Source organism: Panthera uncia, chromosome D1, assembly GCF_023721935.1.
Source record: "Panthera uncia isolate 11264 chromosome D1, Puncia_PCG_1.0, whole genome shotgun sequence".
In the NCBI taxonomy this organism is placed as follows: domain Eukaryota; kingdom Metazoa; phylum Chordata; class Mammalia; order Carnivora; family Felidae; genus Panthera; species Panthera uncia.
Window position 1 is genome coordinate 85,943,193 of NC_064808.1, and position 26,735 is coordinate 85,969,927.

The following is a 26,735-nucleotide window of genomic DNA, read 5'->3' on the forward strand; positions in this document are numbered from 1 at the left end:
TTTATTTGAATCTTTAGTTTCTACCTAATTTTTCCCCCCGTTCCAGGATACCAGATTACCCTTAGTCATCATTTTTCCTTAGGCAGTTCTTGGTTGTGACAATTTCTCAGACTACCCATAGTTTTGACGACCGTGACAGTTTTGATTAGTACTGGTAGGTTATTTTGTAGAATGTCCCTCAATTTGAGTTTGTCTGACTTTTTTTTCTCACGGTTAGTCTGAGGTTATGGATTACAGGGAAGAGTACTACTATAGTTTTCTTTTAAAAATTGCTTCTTGAGCAACAAGCATGGACAAGATAAGATACATAAGAGAGAGATTTTCATCTTAAGGATTTTTATAATTTTTATTTAAAAAAGTCATTTAACAGCCCCCCTCCCCCTGCCAAACTCTGTCTCTTCCTGTCCTCATTGACCACCTCAATTTATCATCCCTATAGTGTCCTTATGTAAGCTTTGATATCTTGGCGGTTACAGAGCACTGTATCTGTTTGAAGTGAATCTGTTTGTAAATGGCTCATGTAGCATTATGAAAATGTGACACTATTAAAAAAATGTTACCTGCAACACAAAAATTTAATTCAAGATGAGGGAACATTTTCACGAGTTTTAGTCTAATATTTATGTTTTAATAATGCAGAATCCATTTAATGCAACTGAGGTAGGGCATATTATTTTTGACATGTCCTGCAATACGTTATTTAGTCAGGGTTTTGTGTGTTGTGAGGACACACTTTGGACTGTTGCATCAGTTGCTTTTCTCCGTTGTTGTTACAGCATCTGTCGGTTGCAAGAAATTTCAGTATATTAGATACTGTCATTTGCCTGTGGCGAGTAGTTCTGACAAATGGAAGATTAAAATTGAGCCGCTATAGGTGGTAAACCACATCCTTTGTGACAGATAAAATACCTCCTGGGGTATTTTTCTGGTTTAACCGAAGCAGTGATTTTGTCCATTTTCAGTGAAATGTGAATTTCATTGAGCATAGCAGCATGTTAGTGCCTGAGGGGCATCTCTTGATTACCCTGTATCTCAGTTTTCATCATTTAAATTTCAAATAGCAGAACTATCAAGTGAGTCAAAACACTTGAGGCTTAAACAAATGAAAATTCATGGATTCTTTAGGTGGACTCTATTTTGTTTGAAATGTACTATTTGTAAAATAAAATGAGACATGTATTTTGGGGAACAACTAGGTAAAGACCAAATAAAAATAAAATTTGAAACCCAAGTTGATCATGTCTGGTAGTACAAATAAGGTTTCTTTATTTGTAAAATGAACAATTTCTTTTAGCCACCAAATTAAAACTTTGTTGCCTTTGTGTAAGTATTCTGGGTCACAGATATTTAAGAACATAAATTTAAGAATGTAGCATGACAGGAACTTTCCTAGAGCATTTTGTACAAGCGCACCTTGTTCTGATTGTCACCTAGAGTGTTTACATTTGTACCACGTTGTCTACTGTTGTACTATACCAGTTGAGGTAGATTCATGCAAGCATTTAAGAAATGTTAATGGAGAAATAAGTATAAATTAAGGGAAGTTAAGTGGTATGGTTAGAATAGCATAAGTGTTATTGGTACAGCCTTACTGAGAACAATTTGCCCCAGTAGACCCACGAATTTCAAAATAAAAAAGTCAGAAGGTGGTGACTTTGTTTCCTGCAGGTTGCTGGAGCTCTGTGCCAAGAAAATAAAACTTGCTACATGGTATTAACCCCATGATTTTGCTTCCATTTCCTGCGGTGAGGGCCTGATTTGCTTATGAGGCAGACGGCAAGGGGGTATATGTAGTTGGTGGTTACATTAGTAGTACCACTCATTTAGCCTTTTCATACTCACAACTAATGAGCAGCCCTTCTGTATTTGGATTGATCAATTTGAATTAATTCCAAGTTACGGGGTTAAAAATGGCCGTTTATACAGTTTTAATACTCTTTATTTAGGAATGGTATTTCTTTTGCTTGAATTATTGATCGCTTCAGAAAGTAAACGCATATCATTTTGGGGATGTGTAATTTTAAAAAAATGTTTATTTTTGAGAGGGAGGGTGCAAGCAGGGGAGGGGTGGAGAAAGAGGGAGACAGAAGATCCGGGCTCTGCACTGAGAGTAGCAAGCCCGATGTGGGGCCTGAACTCATGAACCCTGAGATCATGACCTGAGCTCAACCCACTGAGTCATCCAGACGCCCCAGGAGGGTGTGTAATTTTTATGCTTGTTTCTTTCTTCTGTAAATACCTGATCATAAGCAACTGGGCTGTCAGATAAATAGAATCAACTGAAGGATTTCTGCACTTACAGGAGTACAGATTCTAGGATCTGGTCTCTGGAAATCCAGTGGGTCTGTATGGGGGTGGGGGAACCTGGTTTTTTTTAAGCAACTCAGGTGATTCTGATGTCCAGTCAAGTGTAGGGGCCAGCCATAGTATGCGTGTGTAGTTCTCTTACATCACTGAGGAACTCCTGGCTCTTGGTTTGCGTAGAAGACATTGAGCTGCATAGGGAATAGCTAGCTGTTCTGTTGTTCTGTTAGATGTTCAGTATTTTTGATGGCAGCAGTTTTATTCTGCAGTAAGACTTGGGAGATCTGACTGGCCATAGAGGAGTATACAGTAAATGATGATATTGGCTTTAAAATATTTTTATACAATTTTTGCTATAATGTGATATATGTGTTTCTGAAAAATCTTGTGGTTTTACAAATCATGCACTAAAAAGGTCTGGTAGAAATAGAGTTGTACAAATCATTCAAAATCTGTACAGCTTTGTATCCAGAATACTAATAAAAGCAAAAGCGTAGTTAAAAAGATAATGTCAAACGGCTTGTAAGTTAAGAAATAGTACAATAAGTATAGGATTTTATCTTTAGAGAAAGGTGATGATTGCTTGATGGAAAGAGGTGTAATGAAGTGTTGAGGCTGCTGAATTACAGAGATGAGGACAAAGCATGCAAAAATGCGGAAGTACTATGCATACCAGAGATAGCATAGGACTAAGTTGAACTAGCAGCAGAGTGGTGTGGATGGACACGGGCGTTTGCACAGTGCAGTCATCCCCTGCATTTGGTTACATCCACCGTATGGTAGTGAACTCCGTGTACCTGACTGAAAACATTAATGTGTGGGAAAAAAAGTGTTACATATAATCTGGCTATGATCTAATTCATGTTACAGAAATGTGTTCTAGCAGAAGAGACCGTATCTAGTGATCATTTTGGGGAACAATGTAGTGATAATCTGTGGAGTCAGACTCTTACCTCCATCCTTGGGACAATTCACTTACTCTTTCTTTGCCCATTTCTCTTGTATTTTAGAAATTCTCCTGTAATTTGAAAGTGTTTTTGAAAATATTGCAGGGCAGCAGAAAGGAAAATACTTTGGACTGGGACACAATTTGAAAATTTTTTTAGCGGAGGAGACATTTTAGCTGTTCCTTCACAAAAAACCTAAGAGAAATACCACTTATAAATTATTTGACTTGGACGAGCCTCAGTTTTCTCACATGTAATATACAGAGACAGTGTTGTTTTCTTGATCACACCAGTAGGTTTTTGTGGGTATCAGAATTAAAATGGTATGCTGTGTGAAAATTTATTATACAATTGTAAGGGAGAAAAGGAAGCATGAATTTCTAGAGTTTAAGTTTACTAAACTTCAGATTAGGTAGTCTTTAAGATTTCTCCTAACTTTGAAAATAGTGGAATCTCTGACATTTTTTATACGTGCTAATAGTTATTTCAAGTTGTGTGTGTTGCCTGACACAGATGTTTCTCTGGTCCTTCATTCTTTTCAGCAGAAAGTAGCCTCTGGCCAAAATCTTTACTGTCACACTGGATATTCAGTTGGGTGAATGTTCCTGATTCAGAAATGACTGCCTAACACAAGTGTTAGTCAACATAAGGCTTACTTCCCGTACTGACTCATAGCTTGGGTCTGTGCAGTTCAGTATCCTGACACCTTCGTGTTATTTCCAGAATGTTTTGAGTACCCTTACTATTATCCCCAGGTAATCTGGTTAATGTTTTATGCCAGTTTCATCTGTGAATTTTTAAGGAGTTGTATGTTTGCCGTTCTTCTTTTTACCCTCATATTTTGCCCTTAGCTGACCAGAGATTGCATTTCATCTAGCCCTTGCTCCCTCCCCATCCGTCTTTAAAACTAACTTCTTTTGTGCTGCCAATTTCAATGAAATTCAGTTCTAATTAAAATGATTTTCACCTTACGGTTTGAATGCTCAACAAGCATGACACTTTCAAAGATAATTTGCTTTTAAATTGTTGTTGATCAAAATAAATCTCTAAATAGGTTGAGTCAGCTTTGTTAATGGATGTGCACATATTTTTGAACTCTTTGGGGGTAGAAAAAAGGATTGAAAATTTCTGTCTTAAAGACGCAGTTGAAGGGAACATCCTTAGTTTTAAAACAATGCTATGACCATATTTTCTTGTTGCATATTAATTTCCTGGAATGTGTTGCATCTTTATATATTATTAAGTTCTTTAATATTTGACTGTGGAGTTATGGGGAAATTATAGTGAATTCAATTCTCAATGCTTTTTCTTTTAAAAGTTCCCTAAAATCTGTGTTTTAAATATAAAATTTCTACCCTTCCCTCGGCTTAATTCCTCTTTGCCATTTGCTTTGAAATATGTCAGAATGCTTTGAAAATAGTAGACTGCTGTACTAAAGTGATTTTTTTTTTTTTTTTTTTTTTTTTTTTTGGTGCTGGTATCTGTTTTGTGTTTTATGTTTGAAAAATGACTGAGTGGATGGTAATCATTGGCTGGTTGTTTGATGCTGGCAGAAAAACCAGTGCATGATGAATTGTCTTTTCCATTTTTTCACTTAAGAACTTGTTAGTTTCAAGCACCTGGGTGGTTCAGTCAGTTAAGTGTCTGCCTTTGGCTCAGGTCATGATCTCACGGTTTGTGGGTTCAAGCCCCACATCGGGCTCTGTGCTGACAGCTCAGAGCCTGGAGCCTGCTCTGGATTCTGTGTCTCCCTCTCTCTGCCCTTCCCCTGCTTGCGCGCTCTCTCTCTCTCTCTCTCTCTGTCTGTCTTAACTGTTCTTTGATGCTTAGATTCTGATACACTGGCCAAATAGTAACAGTGTTTTCTTGGGGTTGGTGGAGAGGAGATGGTCTAGTTCTCCACAAACTATGTTATTTTGTACTAACATGTGAGATTTCCAAGCTCATGAAGGTTTATTGTTTATCTCTGTTATGAATTAGTCAAAATTAGTCAAATCAAAAAGTCAAATCTTTGACTTCTTGATTCCTAGTAATTATTTAATTCCAAATGTTTCAAAGTTAATGAACTAGATTTAGTATACTAGGTAATGGTGCATTTCCATATTTCAACTTTATTCATCTAATTGATAGTTTATTCTAGGGTATCTGTTGTTTTTAGTTACAGCCCAGATAGGAGTAATGATAATGTTTCTGTGCTCTCTTTTAAGGGTAGTTCATAACAGCTGTTATGTTATGTAATTAGGACTGGAGTGCCTGGGTGGCTCAGTCGGCTTAATTAAGTGTCCGACTCTTGGTTTTGGCTCAGGTCATGGTCTCACAGTTTGTGAGTTTGAGCCCCACAGTGCAGAGCCTGCTTGGAATTCTCTCTCTCTCCCTCTCTCTGCCCTTCCCTCACTTGTGCTGTCTCTGTCTCTCTCAAAATAAATAAAAATGACATGGCGCCTGGGTGGCTCAGCTGGTTGGGCATCCGACTTCAGGTCAGCTCACAGTCCGTGAGTTCAAGCCCCGAGTTGGGCTCTGTGCTGACAGCTCAGAGCCTGGGGGCTGCTTCAGATTCTGTGTCTGCCTCTCTCTCTGCCCCTCTCCTAATCATGCTCTGTCTCTGTCTCAAAAATAAATAAAAAAACATTAAAAAAATAAGAAAAAATAAAAATGAAACTTAAAAAAATGATAGGGACTAATGTTTGCATACAGTATGTTTGCATACTGGGTTGAGTTTTAGTAGTCATAGGTTCAGATGTGTACAGGTATTGCCAGTGAACTCAGTAGATCATGTCGCAGGAGACATAGAAATATCATAGATGCCAGTGGAAGATGCAAGGGCCCATTTAGGTAAAAGTCAACCAATGCTTGAAACCTCTTAATGTGCATTGCCTTGGGTAGCTGTTCCACTAATACCTTATTGCAAGAGTGTATGATCAATGGCCTTTGGTTACTTTTGTCTTTGCATTTCTATCATTTTATCATTTTGTTTGTTTAGTATTTGTCATTTGATCAATACTTATTTTAGAAGATTGGCAAATAAGGCAGAAAATATCAGACTAAAGCATTCCACGTAGCTTTTAAGAATTAATGCCTGTAAAGGAAATATGAGAGCTAGAGGAGCCTGTAGAACCAGACTGTTGGCATATAATCAGCAAAATCCTGAGTGTTAGAGAATATACAGGACCTGGTTTCTCCAACAGATGTACAACAAAAATAAAGGCGGTGGGGGGGGGGGACCTTTAAATCACCAGGGACTCAAGAGACTTATTAACTAAAATACCATGTGTGGACTTTCTGATTCAAAAAAACCAACTGTTTTTTTAAAAAAAGGTTCATGGCAATTGGAAAGCCTTGTACATTGGCTACATATTGAAGATATTAATGGATTATTGGCTAATCACCTTTGGTGAGATGATGATATTTTACTAATTTAAAAAAGAGTCCTTGTCTCATGAGAATTTTAATTCTTCTAAAGCAGTGTAACATTTTTTAGTAGACCTAAAACATAGATTCATGAAACATCTTCCTTTTATTATACCTCTCGGTTTTGTTTAGCACCTATTATTCACAAATGTTTTGGTAGATACTTTATATATATTGTTTCATATAATCACTTCAATTGCGATACAATTGGGGATGGTTATTCTGATCAGATGAGGAAATAGAACTCCAGAGTTCACATAGGTGATAAGCACAGAGGAATTTGGATCATCTGAACTTCATTAAATTAATAAAATTCCAACATGATTTCCTAAATGGAAACCATGGGTACTCAGAAATTGTACTTAGCAATTGTTTTCAGTTGCTTTGTATATTTAACTTGAATGCTACTTATAACTGTGAAACAGCTTAATAAATTGCATATCAGTAAATAACAAGTTTAGTTCAGTTTCTAAACATGCTTACCTTATCTCAAGGGAACAGTGATATAATTTGAAGATTCTAAATTGACACTTAAGAAACAATTTTATTATTTTGAAGTACTTTTTGAGACATCATAAGATATACTTTGCATTCACTACATCTTTTGAACACATCACATGAAAAGCACCACAGATTATAATATTACTGTCTGGTTCCAGCCAAATTGGAAGAAATTGGCAGATACTCAATCCCTAATTAATGTGTCATTCAAACTTGAATATAAATCTATGTATCTTTCTCTTCATTTTAGATTTGCCTTGGTCTGTATAAAAAGATTGCCTTATTTATTCACACTGACTTTATTTATTTTTGAACTTTATATTCCCTATGCTTGGGATGTAAATTTTTCTGTCATTCACTCATATGTATTCAATAAGCATTTTTAAAATTTTGTTGTTGATTTCTTGGGTAGATGAGGTATATTCTAGGGTAATAATTCTCGAGTATTCAAGAGAAGAAACTATGGAATGGATCTTTTAACTTATGAGTTAACCAAAACAGCTAACACACTTTTGTGTTAAAAATTAGCAAAATTGTAGATAAAGAAAGTAAAACTCACACAGTATTTTTGTTATATGGTCTCCCAAGCTATATGTATATAATGTTATGCCATACACACACACACACACACACACACACACACACACACACTTTTTCTTATAATAATGGAATCTACTGTATATAGTGTTTCTAGATTTTTTTTTCAAGTTACTGATACCAAACAGACTATATATAGCACTGTGGTTAAAAATTATGTTGAAGAAGTCTGATTAAGTAGACTGTCATAGTATATTTCTTTAACCAGTATTTACACAAGATGATTCTATCTAGATCATGTTACAATTGATGGTAGTTACTGATCCAGTGAAAATGTAGTCTGAGATTATATATTTATTGAAGGTAGAGTTATACATTATAAGAAATATTACACATTTTTAAACTTTAATACCACAAAGTATGTTTTCAATATTTATTTATTTTTAAAAGTTTAGTTTTGAGAGAGAGAGAGCAAGAGTGTGCAGATAGAGAGGGAGGGAGACAGAGGATCCGAGGCGGGCTCTACACTGACAGCAGAGAGACCATCGTGGGCCTTGAACTCAGGAACCATGAGATCGTGACCTGAGCCAGTCTGATGCTTAACTGACTGAGCCATCCAGGCGCCCCCAAAATTATGATTTTAATCTTTGCTTGTTTAGCTAAAGATACAGAATGTAATTTAAAAACAGTATATGATTTTAGTTAAATTTCGAGAGAATTTGTGCATACACTTGGGAAATTTCCACTTAACATCACTTGTTAAGGAGATTGGAAATGTCATGCTGAATTGTCTTTGATCTAATTTTATATGTACTTTGTAATCTTTGTTTTAATGTAATGAAGGGAATATATGAGCTTTCTGTTCTAATTTTTGATTTTCCATCCTTCACATTCATGAAAGGGGTTCAGATAAGTAGAAAATTATATCTTAGCTGAGACTTGTTTCCTTTTATTTATGAGATCACTACTCTCTTTTAAATAAGGGTGATTACAAAGTGATAAAACTAAAAAAAGCCAAATATTTGCAGATTAAATATCTTATTTCTCAGTTTTTATAATTACAACAATAAAAACATCTAAATGGTGTCAGTGATGATGAGCTTGATGGCTGTCATTTACAGAGGATCTTATCTTCACTGTACAGTATGATAGTTTCATCACATGCATTATTTCTGATCCACACAACCTTACAATGTTATTATTTCTTTTTTAGAGATAACCAAACCAAACTGAGACTCAACTTAAGCTACTTAACCTCAAACCAAACTATTTATAAATGACATGTTGAGATTTGAACCAATGTCTGATTTACATTTCTATTGAAAATTTTTTTTAGCTTCATAAAACAGCTTTTTGAAATAGAACATATACTTTTAAATGCGTATATTCTTGTAATAGGGATGATATATTGTTAAGGTATCCATTTTTTGGAAATTTTATTTAGCTTTTGTTGGAGAGTTGTTCACAGATCTCTGAATATATATTTCTAATGAGGCAAAACCTGCTCTGACATGGTATGTTTCATTTTCCAGCCAAATAGACTTTTTCTGTTATGTTTCAAGTGACCAATTGAGGATCATATTAAATTAATTGTATTCTTTAGCTATTTTAATGAAATGAATTTATTTATAAACAAATAACATTTATTCTGTTTAAATAAATTTTAATAAAGTAACATATTCATAATTGTTTGCCCTTTAGATATATTATAAACTGAAGCAGATGTCTCTGTATGATGATCCAGAATACATGAATATTCTGTAATAAGTAAGAAAATAGTTATTCTTTTGAAGTTAATTATTTCAATGTAGGAAACCTACAAACCACCTACAATTGGTTAGAAAAACAATTTAAATATATAAATAATCTGAAATTTTGAATGAATACATAGTATAAGAATGATTAATGATGGATGACATTTGTCTCTTACGGATTATGCTTCTTACATTTGGAAGAAAATCTTCAATCGCAAATATTTTAGGAAGATACTTGCTTAACTTTTCTTTCCAAAGAATTATTTGATACATACATACATATATATATATGTATATGTAGATAATACCTAGACACATGCTATTCACATTGAGAATATATAATTTTCTGGAGTCTGTTTGGTATATTTGTGTTTAGAGTCATAATTGTGAACCATTCTGTGGACAAAGCTTGGTGCCCAGTTAGGGGATATTGACCTTCTGGCTATGTGCTGTGTGCTGTTTTTTTTTTTTTTTTTTAATTTTTTTTTTTAATGTTTGTTTATTTTTGAGAGAGAGAGAGAGAGACAGAGCATGAGCGGGGGAGGGGCAGAGAAAGAGGGAGACACAGAATCTGAAGCAGGCTCCGGGCTCTGAGCTGTCAGCACAGAGCTTGACGCAGGGCTCCAGCTCATGGCCTGAGCCAAAGTCAGATGCCCAACCCACTGAGCCACCCAGGCACCCCACTGTGTGCTGTTTTGAAGCGATTTGAGAAAAACAACTTTAACTTAAAGAGTGGGAAAAGGAGCCCTGAAATCAAGACCTCAGTTTTCTTGCTGCTCTGCTGCCGTTTTGTGTGATCTCCTACCTGCACTCTTTTTTAGTAGTCAGCCCAAATGTGTGGGGGATGCTGTGTAGAAATGAATGCAGGTCAGTGTCTCCCCCCCCCCCCCAAAGAAAGAAAGAAAGAGAGAGAGGGAGAGGGAGAGGGAGAGAGAGAGAGAGAGAAAGGGAGAGAGAGAGAGAGAGAGAGAGAAAGAGAAAGAGAGAAAGAAGAAAGAAAAGAAAGAGCAAAAATAACCTATGAGATTAAAGCCAGCCAGGCTAATGAGCTGAATGGGGACCAGGAGGAAAACCACATATTCTTCCCATACAAATAACATTTTACATGGAGGTTAGATTTATTTTATTTATTTTATTTTTATTTTTATACAGAGAGAGAGAGAGAGAGTGAGCAGGGGAGGGGCAGAGAGATGGAGAGAGAATCCAAGCAGGCCCTGCACTGTTAGCATGAAGCCCGACGTGGGGCTCAAACTTGTGACTTCAGCCAAAACCAAGAGTTGGATGTTTAACTGACTGAGCCACCGTGGTGCCCCTTGGTGGTTAGATTTTAAAAAGTATTTTTAATGCACACTTATAAACTGAGTAACCCTGGATGAATTATTACCCTAACCTTCAATTTCTTCACCTATAAGGATTATAAATAGCTTCTTCTGCGAGAATTACATAATTAATTATAACTAAGTTTCTAAGAACCATAGCACATTGCTTGGCACATGAAAGTACTCAGTATATGTTTGCTGTTACTATTACTACTTAACTGCTGCTAGAAAAATAAGCCACTTAAAAATTTTTTTCTTGCATAAAATGCATTCTAGTTTCAGATTCTTAAACTGTGGCTAGAATTGCTTTTCCTCTTGTTGCAATGGGTTTAGGAACTCCCCTTTCCCTTTTCTTCCTTACCTCTTGGTCAGTAGAAGATAGAGAGTCAACTCAGTCTAAACTATTGATGGTGAGTCCTGTGGTGTAGGTCAGAGACTTGCGCCCCACTACAATTTGTTGGGAAAGTGAAGCCTGATAAGGTTTCAGGTTTTAAGCCGATCAGGGGAAAAAGGGTTAAAGCAATTGTAGTCTTCAGGAAGGTGGCTCCTCCTCAGCTTCTGGTAGCCCCAGTGATTGACTCCACTTTGTTCCTTGCATGCCCCTTGCTACCTTATGTTTCTGCTAGATTTTCATTAGCTACCGAAGGGAACAGAACGCATGTTGATTTTGAAGTTAAAACCATTTTTTTAAGACTCCTGATAGTAGAGGCAAAACCGTGAGGCCTGGGGTGCTGGGGGGCTCAGTTGGTTAAGTGTCTGACTTCAGCTCAGGTCATGATCTCTAGGTTGGTGAGTTCAAGCCCTGCTTTGGGCTCTTCACTGTCAACGCAGAGCCCGCTTCAGATCCTCTGTCCTCCTCTCTTTCTGCCCCTCCCCCTGCTTTCTCTCTCTCTCTCTCTCTCTCTCTCTCTCTCTCTCTCTCTCTCTTTCAGAGAGAGATAAGTAAATAAATCAAAACCTGTGAGGCCTGTGGAAGGTTGGCTTGGTGCATAGGTCAGGTTGGTGGGATTGAAGGCTCGCTGCAGCAGGGGTGTCTGGGGGAGGTTCTGCAGTGGCAGCAGGACTAGAAAAGATTTCCTGAGTGAGCTTGTATTGCTCAGACTGCCCTCACTATTCTGTGTAAAAATACTGCTTCCAGTTCATGTTTTCATGTTTAAAAGGACTTGAGGAAGTGAGGCAAATCAATGACAGTAATGAAAACAAAATAAATGATTAAAAGGAAAGATAAGTTGGATTCATGAAACAGATTCAAGGAGTTAGGACTGCTTAGGAGGAAAAAAAACACCTGATTTAAAATAATGTTTAAAAATTGGATTGTTTGCTGAGGGATATAAAGACTATATTAAAATTAGTTATTATTTTCCAAGCATTGTGTGCACATGGTGCAGTGAAAACCTGTCTCCCTCTCATTCTTCTTGTCTAGCTGTGTTTTCTCTCGGAGATCGCATGCCGTCCTTCTCTGCATATTCTGCACGTGTTAGCCATGTGTGTTTCCCCTTCCTGTTTTAAAATGTGAATGGGAACAAATCATATATACTGTTCTACACCTTTACCTCTCTCTTCTTTGCCTTAATGGTGGGCCTTAGGGTTTGTTTCACATCGTGACCAATAGGGCTGCCTTGTGTTTCTCATTTACCCAACTGTATAGCACTCCCTTTGATGGGTATTCCATAATTTGGTTATCCAGTTTTCTGTTAATGAGCAAGTTAGATTGTTTTCGCTATTCTATTTTGCTGTTATAAAGTTGACTGCCATGAATATTTCAGTTCAGTTCTTATTTCCACCTGTGAAAATAAGGCAATTTCCTAGAAAGGGAATTGCTGGGCCAAAAGATGAATATCTGACATGTCAGTGGTTGGTAACAACATGGCTGTTTTCTAAGTAACAGTTGTCGTTGCCAGTGTTACAGATGCTATACTTTTCACTCATTTACCAGCAGGTCATTGTATTGCTCCCATGGGCATCTGCAGTTTAAATGATGTGTAAAAGTGTCACATGCCTTTATTTGATGTAATAGTCAATGTCTTTTAACTTACGGTATTTATTCATTTTTCTTTAAAAGGCTATGGACAAGCCCAGCTGTTATGTCCCGTTTTGGATACCTGAGCAAGTGTATCTGGCAGTTATTACTGAGGGGAAGGAAAGATGGATGTAATATTAGAAGGCCTGCAGGTCCCTACAGCAGGCTTACCTTCTCTCTGAATTGTGATCCTTTTTAACTGTGAGGTCTGTGTGTGTCTCATTGTGGTTGGCCCAGGAGACTTTTACATAAAATGTTATCCTTTCTACTTTTTTGTTTACCTTTCTTAAGTCTGAAATAGCAAAATAAGAGCATCCTGCACTTTGAAAATGTCTATTTTTAACTTATTAACTGGAAACTTTGAGAAGACTAAATAAATTAGGGAAAAACCACCTTCATTTGGGTTTTGCGTTTGGTTATGTAGGTCACAGAGCCTGAGGCAGTGGGAGGGACTCTGGTGTCACAGGTGCAGCACTCAGAGGCGGTGAGTGTGCTCTATGTGATTTCCTGTCTTTACCCCAACTGTAATTAAGCGAGCACGTAATAGACTGTGGCCCGGCATGATCACATATCACTGTGTATCAGCCACACACCTGAGTGTACATAAACAGAGCTGAACAACTTGAACATTGGTGGTGTTCTTTATCCATGCCTTGAGGTTTACATTTTTCGAATACAAGATGGAGACTGAAAGTGAGAGTAGCACTTCAGGAGATGATAGTGTCTTCTGGTTGGATTCTGAAATTCTAACTCAGGTGTCTGGAAGTGAAGAGGGAGAAAGGGAAGACAACTTCAGGTAATTGTGGAATTCGCAGTTCTCTCTCTCCTTTCTCTCTCATCTTTGTTCCTCCCACCACTCCCTCCACCCCACACCCCTTTCCCATTTTTTCTGTTTTAATCTCTTTTCTGGTAGGACTGTCTTTTCTGTGGGGGGAAGGTTTGGAGCTGAAAATAAAAAGTTTCTAGTTGTACATAGCTCTCTTCATTCCACAACATGCCCTGAGCTTATAAAATGCATTTTAAATGACTTGTTAGAACACCAGGAAGAGAAGGTGTTAGACAGGTTTTGTAGTAGCATTTCAGGAATTTCAAGTAGAGACTCGTAATGAATGAACTACCACTCCTTCCTGTATCTGATTTGTACCTAATAGATTTGATCTGAATTTGAATGTAATAAGATTTTTTTCTTCCTATTTTTCTTGGAATGTTTGTGTGTGTGCATGTGCGTGGATGCTTTTGCTGCGTTATTCACGCAAGTAAAACATTTTGACTATAAGTACAAATTATTTCATGGGTTTGATCCTTACTCTTGTCTCTGATCTTCTATCTCATTCCCCTTCCCCCCTCCCTCCTCCCTTGCGAATCTTTCTTGGTTTTCAATCTCTAGTTGTAACTTCATAATTGAAATTTTTAGGAAATGCTTCCCCATTAAGCAGTTCTCAAAGTTTGGTGGTACTGGTAAAGATCTTCCCCAGCTTGTGGAGACAGACCGTTGGTTTATTCATGCTGTTACAGATTTTAGAAGGCATTTTTCCCCCCGAACATGGTTAGCAGATTCATTCTTTTGGAGTTACTAAAACACCTCTTGAAGAAGTTTGTTCTACATATTATCACTGTCACCCACAGGAGCAATTAAACATCTTTTAATAATTTTACCTGTGCATACTTGGGTAGGTGAACATACCATTATTTACACCAGAGCTTGTCTTTATGTTTAATGTTCAAGAAGAGTCTCTCTGAAGTTAAAGAATTTCTTTATCTTTAAAGCCTGGGATAGGGCTACTTAGGTGGCTCAGTCAGTTGAGCATCTGACTTGATTTCAGCTGGTCATGATCTCATGGTTTGTCAGATAGAGCCATGTCAGGCTGTGTGCTGACCATTCGGAGCCTGCTTAGAATTCTCTCTCCCCCTCTCTCTCTGCCCCTCCCCTGCTTACAGTGTCTCTCTGTCTCAAAATAAATAAATAAACTTAAAAATAACATCTAGGATAAAGGACAGAAGGGATTGAATATAAAGAAGTCCTGATAAGCTACATTAAATTTGTCACTCAGTGGTTATAATGAACAAGTATGTTTTAAATTTTGAAGAAAAATTTAATGTTCAAAGTATGAAAATGAGTTATTAGCATATGAAGTTCTTATTTTTGTATCAACTTTCTCATTCTTCCCATAATTTTATTTGTCCTTTCTTATTTATAAGAAAGGACATATATTTATATATATGTCCTTTCTTATGAGTAAGCTGCTTCTCTCCCAAGATATGCTGATGTTACACAAATTCCTTACAATATGGCAGTGTCTCATGAACAATTAGAAGAAATAAAGTATTTATTTTGTTTGTGTTAAAACTGTTTGACTTGGTATTAAAACTATAAAAGTTATTTTGGGATATTAGTCAAAGGAAGAAACAGGACTTTGTTGTAATACATTTGGTGATGTCATTCTCAATTTACTTGTTAGGCAACAGGAGACTATCTGGGATTTTCTTTTGATTGTTAAATTTGAGAGCAAATCTGTGCAAGATTGAACTTTTCTTTTCCTCAAGCCTATGTGATAGCATTTTCATCCTGAGAAACTGAGCTCTATTAGTACTTGCTTTGTTTTGGGAAACCATGATAACACCACAAAGCATTGATCCTTTTTATAATATTTCATATCTGAATAGCTTCATGGCTCTCCCAGACCAAATAGGTCTTTGGGGTTTGATCTTACTTTATTTTTATTTGTAAGCGCAACAGAGAGATCTGAGTAAGGCCGTATTTCGTGCATGTTTCTCACCTATTCAGCAGTAAGACATGGGGAAACGCGGCGGCACGGTGCCTTTACAACATTCATAGCCGCGTTCCAGCTAAAATGCCTAGCAGAAAAAAATGTGTGTGGGTGTCGGAGGTGAAGGGTTGGATGGTAGGAGTTGCAGCTGTAGCCTTGGGAGAACCAAATAGTAGACTCAATGTTAGAGTTGTTTTAGTAAAAGCAATTTAATCATTAAGAAAATATACAGAAGAGTCTTCATGTGTTTCTTTAAAATCTTACATTAAATCAAACTGTCCTTATTGTTTACATTCTAGTTAATTTCCACTTACACACTCAGTCGCATACACACACAGCAAGGGCAAAAGATTGTGTGCTGTTCTTTTTCTCTGAATAGATTCTAAGCTACGTTTAAATTCATTCTTAGAAAAATAGCATTGTGTTATTTGAGACACCGTGACTGATAAGAGTATAAAGTTCTACCATACCTACAATGTAGGTTCCTGGTGCTGCCCAGCTGTCATCTGCGTTAGGAGGAAGTACTCTTGGAGGGGTGTTCATGTCTGTCCCAGTAGCTTTTAGAATAGCATTTATTTTTAGACTTGGTTGGAAGAAAGGATACTTTTTCTTACATTCTAGCCCTGTGGGGAGTTGCCCAGTCTCCTTCTTAGCAGTAGTTCAAACTTGTACCGCTGACTCACAAATGTCTCATTTTCTGATTTCTTATTTGTAGAGTGAAGTTATTTTCTACCATTATCACTATGGTAAAATAGTAATTCAACTAGAATATTTAAAGATTGTCACAGTCCTTAGAATTCAGTAGTCCTTAAACATCATTGGAAGAGCCCTTTTGTAAATAAGGAATATGAGGCAAAAAAGGAAAAGCAGAGATGTTTTAATTATTTTAAGACAGAAAAATTTAATTTTGGAGTTGTTATATGCAATATATTAAGCCAAATATGTTATGTACAGGATGTCATTTATCTGTGTATCAAGCCTATAAAATAGGTACTATTTTCCCCATTTTCCAGATGAGGAAATTATTGCTCAGAAAGTCACACATAGTCCACATTGTAGTATATGGTAGAGCAAAATTTTGAACCCAGGTGTGATTGATCTTGAAAGTGAAAGACTTTAGTGAAACATTTAGCTGCTAAAGGTTATTTTCTGGTAAATGATAACTTTTAAGAGACTTTAAAGCTGACATCTTAGTTCTGAAATTCTTTCTTTGAGGGATTTTGAGCAATGGTGATGTGTATAGTTTATTCAGTGAACATAAAAGTGAACTAATGCATACAATAATGTGATCTTTTAAATGTGATGACCTCTATGGGGTGCCTGGGTGGCTCAGTCAGTTGAGGGTCTGGTCCGACTTTGGCTCAGGTCACAATCCCATGGTTTGTGGTTTTGAGCCCCGCATGGGGCTCTGTGCTGCTGACAGCTCTGAGCCTGGAGCCTACTTCAGATTCTGTGTCCCCCTCTCTTTCTACTCCCCTGCTCTCACTCTGTCTCTGTCTCTCAAAAATAAACATTAAAAAAAATTTTTTTTAAGTAATGACCTCTAGAACACCTAGCAGTTATTACTAATTCATTATCATAAGGGTTCTGGTTCTTTGGCATTTAAGATTAGAAATGTTTGTCATATAGTCTAGTTTAGTCTTCTGTAGTATTATGTTACTGGCAGATACATAGCCTGGCAAGTATAACATAATAGTTCAAAACACTTACAGAGATGATATAGTGCATAAATGAACCACATCTTCAGAACTATGTGTTTTTAATACATTTTTTAAAAAGTTTATTATTTATTTTTGAAAAAGAGAAAGTGCGAGCAGGGTAAGAGCAGAGAGAGAGGAAGAATCTCAAGCAGGCTCTGGGCCATCAGTGCAGAGCCCAGTGCGGGCCGCACAGAACCACGAGATCATGATCTGAGCATGTATCAAGAGTTGGATGCCCAATTGAGTGAGCCACCCAGGTGGCCCTAGAACTGTGCTTTTAAAATCAGTTTGTAGATGTCCAGATCTTTCAATAAGATCTTTGCTTTAACTCCGTAATAAGGTGATTTTAGGTGAAAAGAGAAACTTGTAACTTTAGTTAAACCAGATGGTTTGGTGAACATGTTTTAATTTATTTTGCAGTGTCTTCATTGGTTTATAGCATCATATGACTAATAATAGTTCATGCACTTGATTTGTTGGTTGCTTCATTAATTCTCGGCCTTATTGGAAATGATACTGTGAGTTAGAAGATAACTGCAGCAATCCTAATAGGTAACAATGGCTTTGGAATATGGTATTCTATTTCTTCTAGGCTCTTACTTTTCCTTTAGATTTAGAATGATTTCTTTTGATGGCTAAATTTCTCTGGAAGCCTATAAAGCAATTTCACAATTCCTGCTTTTAATTCCATGGCTGTTCTTATGTCGTCTGCAGAAATTTTTTTGATTTTGGGATCCTCAGTTTTTATGAGCCTGGAAGGATAGAGAGGTAGCATTAATAATTAACCAATGACGTGTATACCTATATTACAACCCAGGTCTGTTTTATACTCTGTGACTTCTCATAGGCATCTCGCCCTTAATAATCTGTTATCTGTGATACCAAAAAAAATGTATCTTACCAAAAAAGATGAGTATTACTCCATAACCCTGAATGTGTGATCTAGAATACAGGTGAGTCCTTAAAATATTCTTTCAACATAAAGTATAATTTTCACCTAACATACTCTTACCAGTGTCACAAGGATAATAAATTTAATTATGATCAGCAAAGTCTGATATGAACATCACTTAATCTCAGAAAATTTTATGCAGTATTGGAGTCTAGCCTTTGGGCTGTCTTTATGATCTATGAAATAAATCTGTCTTAACCATGAGGCATGCTAGTACAGGGCTTTCTTGGTATTTCAGTAATTAAACTCTTTGGGATGGAATCCAAGGTAAACCTTTCTTCTACCTGCCTGTATGAGTTTTTTGATGTTCAAGAAGGGCCTCAGAGTACAGAAACGATAGAAAAGTATGTCAGAGTTCCTGGCTATTAGGTTGTTTATTTAAACCTTAAAAACCAATTTTTCCTTAACCTTTGCATTTTACTGAAACATGAAAACTCCCTTAAACAGTCATTTGCATGTTCATACTCAGTAAATGAAAACCCCTGGAACATATAAAGTATTGTTTGTAAATGTAATATAGTCAACTTCCTTAAAAAACAATCAAGTGATAGCCTAGCAAGATTAAAATGAGAACAAGCAAAACCTTTCTGGACATTTAATTTTAGAAGATATGCTATAGTTTTACTTTCCATTAATGATTAGCTTCTCTTTCCATGCTCTTATATTCAGATATGTATTTTCTTTATTATTAGAGAATCAAATAATTTCTTCCACTCAGGTGTGCTGTCTTTTTCTACCATGGTTCTCTTTTCTACTTCTCTTCCTCTTAAGACAAGATCTTTAGAATACTTTTCCATCCTCTTTCTCTCAGTCCCCTTTGGATACTCTTTTAAACTTACCAGCATCTTACCCCACCCCAAACCCCAGTTTTTTGCTCAGATGTTTTGATGCTTTTTGTCATTTATTCACATTTAATTATATGTATCATTGGTCAGGACCAATGTTGTTTCCTTTTTATCCTCTTCCATCTTCGTGTGTCTGTTCTGGTACATTTGGCTTTTTGTTGGTATTTTCTTGAGTATTTTGTTCACATAAGTTCCATGAATGATGTACTCTGATTTCTTGCCTGTACTCGTGCCTTTTTTTTTTTTTTTTTTTTTGTAGTTTCTGTCTGAATGCTTGTAACACAGTCTTTTTATCCTTAGTTACATGTATTTTATCCTTAGTTCTTCAGCTTGGAGCTCAGTGACTTTCAATCCATAGATTGAAGTTTTCATGTTAGAACAGAACTTTTTATTATTACTTATTATTTATTTAATTTTCCCCTCTCTTCTATCTACAATAAGTGTCTCATTGTGGAACCTATTTATTACATATCAAGTCTTCCTAATCTGTCCTTTAATCATGATATATTTCTCTTTACATTTTTATTTTTTTGATTTGATGTATTCCTTATACTGTTTATTTAGGCCACCAGTAAAATCTTTAATCTTCCAAATTCAATCTGAGTAGGGAAATAGTTCTTAAGGTTTTTGTTTTTTTTTTTTTTATATATAGACATAGCATATGCACTGGTACCTGTAAATAATACATTTGTGTTATTGTCTTCTTTAGCTTTGTGACTATTTATTTAGTGTACATGTGGTATTTTTTCTGACTGAATGGAATTTATGCTTTTAACAACTAAGCTAGATGTCTGCCCTTCTTTGCCTCTTTCCCTTAGCTGTTTTCTTTAGTAGTCCCATGATGCATCTAGTTTCTCGTAGGTGCAGACACCCACATTAGGAGCCCTGGTCCTTCTAATTGATGGTTAAATTTCTTTACAGAGTGATTTTCCAGTTTTTATTAATTCCTTAGGGGCAAATACCTCTTTTGTTGTGGAGAGAAGTGGGAGCGTAGCCTCCTTAGGCCTGTTTTCCTCTTTGGGTTTACCATTCACTGTGGTCCCACTTGCTTATCAAGACCTCTGTCCTGCTGCTTCCACCCATACCATTCTGTTAAGGATTTGTTTCCTTTTATTTAGCTTTCAGAGACTTTTCAGAGACTTGGAGAGAAAAGAGAGATCTCTTTCTTAACATACGTGCAGTCTCGAATTGGAAGTCTACTGGTACTTTTTCCCATGGCTTTAGAGAGGAAACTTCTGAAGAGAACATTCAGTGAGGCAGAGTGTTGTGGTGTCTGTTAGGCAGTCTAGTGTGTCTCTAGAGATGTGAATGGTTTATTTCAGTGTCTTCCTCAGGATGTAAAGTGGAAACTTCCAGGAGAAAACAGCTCGCCACATCTGGAATGACTGAGATGTGTTAGTGCATTTCAGTTTTCCTATCTGCACAACAGGGCTAATAATAGTGTATCAGATAGTAACTAGTTAGAAGATGTAATGGAAGAAAAAGTGCCAATTTTAAGAACAACGGAAATAAAATACCCAGAAATAAATTTAACATTTGACGTATTTGAATTAAAAATAAAACATTACTGAAGGACATAAAAGACATTTGGAAGAAATGAAAAGATATACCTTGTTCGTAGCTGGAGATATTCAACATCATGAAGATGTGAGTTTATTGGGCTGCCTGGGTGGCTTAGCTGGTTGAGTGTCTGACTTTGGCTCAGGTCATGATCTTATGGTTTGTGAGTTCGAGCCCCACATCGGACTCACGGTTGTCAGGGCAGAGCCCACTTTGGATCCTCTGTCCCCTTCTCTCTCTGCCCCTCCCCTGCTCATGCTCTCTGAAAAATAAATAAACATTAAAAAAATTATCAGTTTATTATAAATTTATGTAATAATAAGAACAATTTTTTAAAACCTAGACACATTGATCTTGAAAATAAGTTGATCTTGGCTAAATAACTTCACCAAGGAACTTTGGGAAGAAGAAAAGAAGCAAGGACTAAGTACAACCAGATATTATACTATAAAGTCTCAATAATGAAAACTTTGTGGTGCTGGTACCTGAATAGAAGGCATAATGGGATAGGATGGAAAGCCTAGAAATATATTCAGACACATAGGAAGACTTAGATATGGTGAAGATGGCCTCTCAAAAGCCCATAGGGACAGTGTGTGCTATTCAGTAAGTACCTTGGGGGAAACTTGGTATGCATCAGTGGAAAATAAAAAAAAATGAAGTCATACCTCATACCAAGAATAAATTCTAAAATGACTAAAGATATGTTTATTAAATGACATCACAAAAATTTTAAAAGAATACGTGGGAAAAAAACATTTGGGGGGTCAAGGAAGGTTTTAGAGCTATTCTTTAAAACGCAAAACCCTCAAAGGAAAGAGTTGTGAAATTCAACCACATAAAATAGAAAACATCTGCATTACAAAAAAAGGACAAATGACAATCTGGGAAAAATACTTGGAACTCGTATTACAGATGAGGGACTGATCTCTTTAATATATAAAGACCTAAAAATAGGTAAGAAAAGACCAGTAACCCTCTAGAAACAACAGCTTATGTATAAAAAGAATTTTTTCATTATGGAGAATTTGCCTTTCAGATATACTTGCACATATGTATTAATGACATATTTCGAAGCTTATCGTAGCATTGTTTGTAATAGCAAAAGATTGGAAATCATGCAAGAATCCCATCAGTAGGGGACTGGTTAAATAAATTGTGGAACATCTACACAGTGGAGTATCATACAGTGTAAAAACAGCAAAGAAACTCTTTGTAAACTCATGGAAATTTGAAGTATGCTGCAGGAAATACTAGACAACTACATAGTGGTGTGTAGATATGATACTTTTTTATGCAAAAAGTGGATTGTAATAGAGGAATAAATGTATTCTTCCATTTTTGTACACAAAGTAGGATATTTACACATTGCTTTTATACTTAGTGTGGATGTGTTCTTAATATAATATGAAAACATTTATATATATGAATAGATATATTCATAAAGTTTGGAAGAATATATAAGGTGGGGAGTGTAGTGGATAGGAATTGGACAGGATTTTTGTCTGATAAAATTACAGTATCTATTAAGAATTATAGCATATCTGGCATTTTCAGTTGGAAGTGACCACATCTCAATTCCACTGGCTTCAGCAAATCTCTGTTCTGTTTTCACCATCAAAACAGCTGACCCCATTAGTCTTACATATTCAGTTTCTTTATTTTCTGGGAATTCTGGGAATATTGGGTTTATGTAAGCTCTTAATAGTGTATATAAGCTATCCGGAACAGAGCTTCTATATTTTAAGGAGCTTTATAATCTAATGTATTAATATCACCTGAAAATAGGAAAATATATAACTCTTTATGACGACAGGTAATGACTATCAGTTACAGACATACCCAGATACCTTGCAACTTCAGTCTTACTTCAGCCATGGGTAAAAGAACACCAAACTCACCACTTTAGGTATATGAACAAGCTCTTCTCTGCAGTAGAATTGAAGCCTGTTCTTTCACAAACAGATATAAATTGAGTGACCAAATTCTCTGTTGTCTGCAATAGAGATGCCTGTCTCTATCAGTCAAATATCACCACATGCTCAGGCCATAAAAAAGACTTCTCGATCATTTCCCATACCATTGGGGAACAATTTATTGGCCATAAGTGTCACAGAACCAGAACCAAACTTAGCAAAGAACCATCAATAAACAAAAACAAAGATTAAGGGTATAGAAGCAGGAAGGTAGAATTCTGTTGCTCCTTGGAATTTACTCCAGGGATCAAGAAAAGATATGCCTGAGTGTAAGCAGTCCCTTAGGGAACGCTTCTCAGGCAATGTGTAGTGTGGACTTCTCTGTGGAATTTAACACTGTCGAGTATAATTTTTCATAAGCCATCAGTAAGACTCATACAAAGATAAAGTGAGTATATGTCAAAGATATAAATAATTTTTAGATGAGGGAGATGGTAAGGCTGGTTCCCACAATTTGAGGAAAGTGGGTTTTTTTCCTCTTTTTCCTTTTGCTTGAAAATACTGCAGGTCCAAATCCGAGGTTTTACAGAAAACTCTTGTAAATAAAACATTAGATTCTTTAGGTTTTATGGTTGGTAATCTTAACATTCTATCTTTTCTGTTCGATATGGAACTATAATGAATCACTTTAAAGGTAAAATTTGTCCATAATTTAAAAAGCATGGAACAAAAGGATCAATTAAATAAATAGATATTAAGTTTTTATGGAGTTGATTCATTGTTATATAACACAAAATGTATAATATAAACAATTTTTATACCTTTTAAAATATGTAATATTTACCAATATACTTCTTATTTTATACTTTTATTACGGTATAACTTGCATATAATTCACAAATAATGAGTGTATAGCTTGAAGAATTTATATAAATGTATATACCCATGTAAACACAAACCAGTCAAAATATATATTACTTTAGCCCCAAAGGTAACCATTATTCTGACTTCTGTCACAGTAGGTTTTGCTTGTCCTTGAACTTTATATAAATAAAATTATACATATAATAAATATATAATGTGTATTATAATAATATATAAATAAAGTTATACAATGTACTCTTTTCCCCCTAGCTTTATAGAGCTACAATTGTCATTTAATATTATTTAGGATATTCAGCATGATGATTTGATACGCTTATTTATTGAGAATAGTGTGTACTTTTGTCTGGCTTCTGTTTCTCAGCATTTATGAGGTTCATCCATTTGTTGCACATGGCAACAGTAATTATTTTTCAGTTCTGTGTAGTCTGTTATGTGGAAAATAGTACACTTATATTTGGCTTCTTTTTGCCTTACTGTATGATACTACTATATAAATACATTTGATTTTTGCCTTTGACCTTGTTTCCTGTGATTTTGCTGAATTATCTTACTCTAATTGCAGAACACATTGTGTCATCTTCAAATAATGAGAGTTCTAGTTGTTCCTGTCTAATTTTTTACCTTTTATTGACTTTTCTTGCTTCCTTTAAAAACTAAGACATCAAGTATAGGAGACATTCTTGTCTTGTTCACGACCTTCTTGACCTTGCTTGTCATCAGGAAAGCATCAGTATTTCACCATTAAATATGATGTTATCTGTGTGTGTATTTTAATAACCTTCATCTCTACCTACCTACCTACCTACCTATCTATATTTATATTCACAGAAAACCTGTGAAGAGGTATTAAATTTTACCTGATATATATGATATATGATATATATGTTTGTATTCCTTTATTTTAATCATATGGTCATTATAGCAATTGATTTTAGAATGCTAAAACAGTTTCCTTTTTGGACTAAACTTACTTGGACACTGTGTGTATATCCTTTTTGTAAACCGGTGTTTTGATTTGTTGCTTTATTTAGGGGTTCTGCAGCTATTTTCACGATCATGACCTACAATTTTCTTTTCTATTAATGTCTTTATCAGCTTTTGTTATGAAGACTGTCCTGGCCTCATGAAACAGGTTGGAAAGGGGTCTTCTTTTTATTTTTATACTCTGGAAGAATGTAATATTGCTATTATTTATTCCTTGAATATTTGAAAGAATTCACCAGTGAATCCATTTGGACTTGGAGTTTTCTTACAGATTCAGCTTTTTTAATAGCTATAAGACTATTCAAATGATTTGGTTTCTTATTTCAGTTTTAGTAAGTTGTGTTTTTGAGGGAATTTGTTCATTTCAATGAAGTTCACAAATATGTTGGAATATAGTTGTTTGTAATGTCCTCAGCACCATTTTGTCTGTAGACTTTCTAGTTATAACTCTCTTTTCATTGTTTATATCGTATGTCCTGGTTTTTTCTTGATGAATCTTCCTACAGATTGTCCATTTTGTTAATCTTTCAAAGAATTGGCTTTTGGCCTTGATTTTTCTCTATTATCCACCTGATTTCTGTTTCACTGATTTTTTTGTTTAAATAGTTTTTTCTAGTTTCTACTTTGCTTGGAATAATTTCCTTTTTTTCTAGCTTTTTGTAATGGAAGCTTAGTACATTTGTTTTCAACTGGTCTTATTTCTGGTAACGTGCATTTAGAGGCCTGAAATTTGCTCTGTTTTAGTGGTAGCCCATGTTTTATCTGCCGTATTTTTATGATCATTTAGATAAAAATATTTTCTCATTTTCTTTGTGATTTCATGTATTTGACTCATGGTTATTCAGGTTTTGTAATTTCTATACATCTGGCAGAATTTCTAATTTCCCTTCTTTTTTTTTTTTAAAGTTTTTTATTTATTTAAGTAATCTCTATACCCCATGGGGGACTTGAATTCACAGCCCCAGATCAAGAGTCACATGTTTCCCCAACTGAGCCAGCCCGGTGCTCCTCTTGTTATCTTTCAGTAATTGATATTTATTTATTTAAACAATTTTGTTAATGTTCATTTATTTTTGAGGGAGACAGAGAGGGAGAGAGAGAGAGAGACAGAGTGCAAGTTGGGGAGGTGCAGAGAGAGAGAGAGAGAGAGAGAGAGAGAGAGAGAGAGAGAGAGGGAGACACAATCCAAAGCAGGCTTCAGGCTCTGAGCTGTTAGCACAGGGCCCAATATGGGGCTTGAACTCACAAACTTTAAGATCATGACCTCAGCCGAAGTTGGATGCTTAACTGACTGAGCCACCCAGGTGCCCCTAGTAATTGATTTTTAGTGTAATTCTGTATTGGTCACAAATCATTCATTTATGATTTAAATTATTTTTATTTGTTGAAACTTGCTTCATTTTCTAGATTATGGTCTCTTGGTAAATGTTTAACATGCTCTTGAAAAGAATACATACTCTGCAGTTGTTGGGTTTAATGTTCTAGCCTAGCTCAGGTTGCAAAGGTGGGTTGTTCAGATCTCCTATATTCATGATTTTTTTTTATCTGCTTATTCTATCAGTCATTGAGAAATATCTGTTAAAATTTATGACTAGTTGTGGATTTGGTTATTTTCAGTTCTTTCAGGTTTTTGCTTTATGTATTGTGAAGCTGATATATTGGAATATATATGTATTTCTTTCACATTAATTTTATATTATGCTGTTTACTTGACACTTTTATCATGAAATGTCCCCCTTTAATTAAAATAATTTTTTAATGTTTAGTTATTTTGAGAGAGAGAGAGACTGAACATGAGTGGGGAGGGGCAGAGAGGGAGGAGACAGAGGCTCTAAAGCAGGTGCCAGACTCTGAGCTGACAGCACAGAGCCTGATGTGGGGCTCGAACTCATGAACTGTGAGATTATGACCTGAGCCACAGTCTGATGCTCAAGTGACTGAGCCACCCAGGCACCCCTACTTATTTTAATTGGAATTTTTAGTCTATTTAATTTTTTTATTAAGGTATAACTTACATACATAATAGTCACTCTCTTAAACAGTTAAGTGTTATTAAGTATATCACACAGTTGCACAACTACCACCACTATCTAGTTCTTAAATATTTCAGGAAGATATCTCTTACTTATTAGTTCAGACCTACCTCAGAGATATTGTGGGTTTGGTTCCAGACCACTGAAATAAAGTGAATACCACAATAAAGTGGATCAAATGAATTTTTTTTGGTTTTCTAGTGCATATAAAAGTTATGTTTGCACTATAGATGGCTGCTGACTGATCAGGGTGGTGGTTGCTGTAGGTTGAGGTGGCTATGGCAATTTCTTTTCTTTCTTTC

At 35.8% G+C, this 26,735-nt stretch overlaps 1 protein-coding gene across 2 annotated transcripts in view; it reads left to right on the top strand.

Annotated features, from left to right (window-relative positions):
• Positions 1-26,735, top strand: part of ARHGAP32 (Rho GTPase activating protein 32) — a 296,415-nt gene that overhangs the window by 86,714 nt on the left and 182,966 nt on the right. Inside the window, exon 1 of one of the 2 annotated variants that reach the window (XM_049654445.1) lies at positions 12,101-13,586. The exons of the other annotated variant lie outside the window; for it this stretch is intronic. Coding sequence (XP_049510402.1) covers positions 13,471-13,586 — 116 coding nt within the window. The 5' untranslated portion in view covers positions 12,101-13,470. Of the gene's footprint in view, positions 1-12,100; positions 13,587-26,735 lie in introns of those variants that run through there. 2 annotated transcript variants of the gene reach the window in all.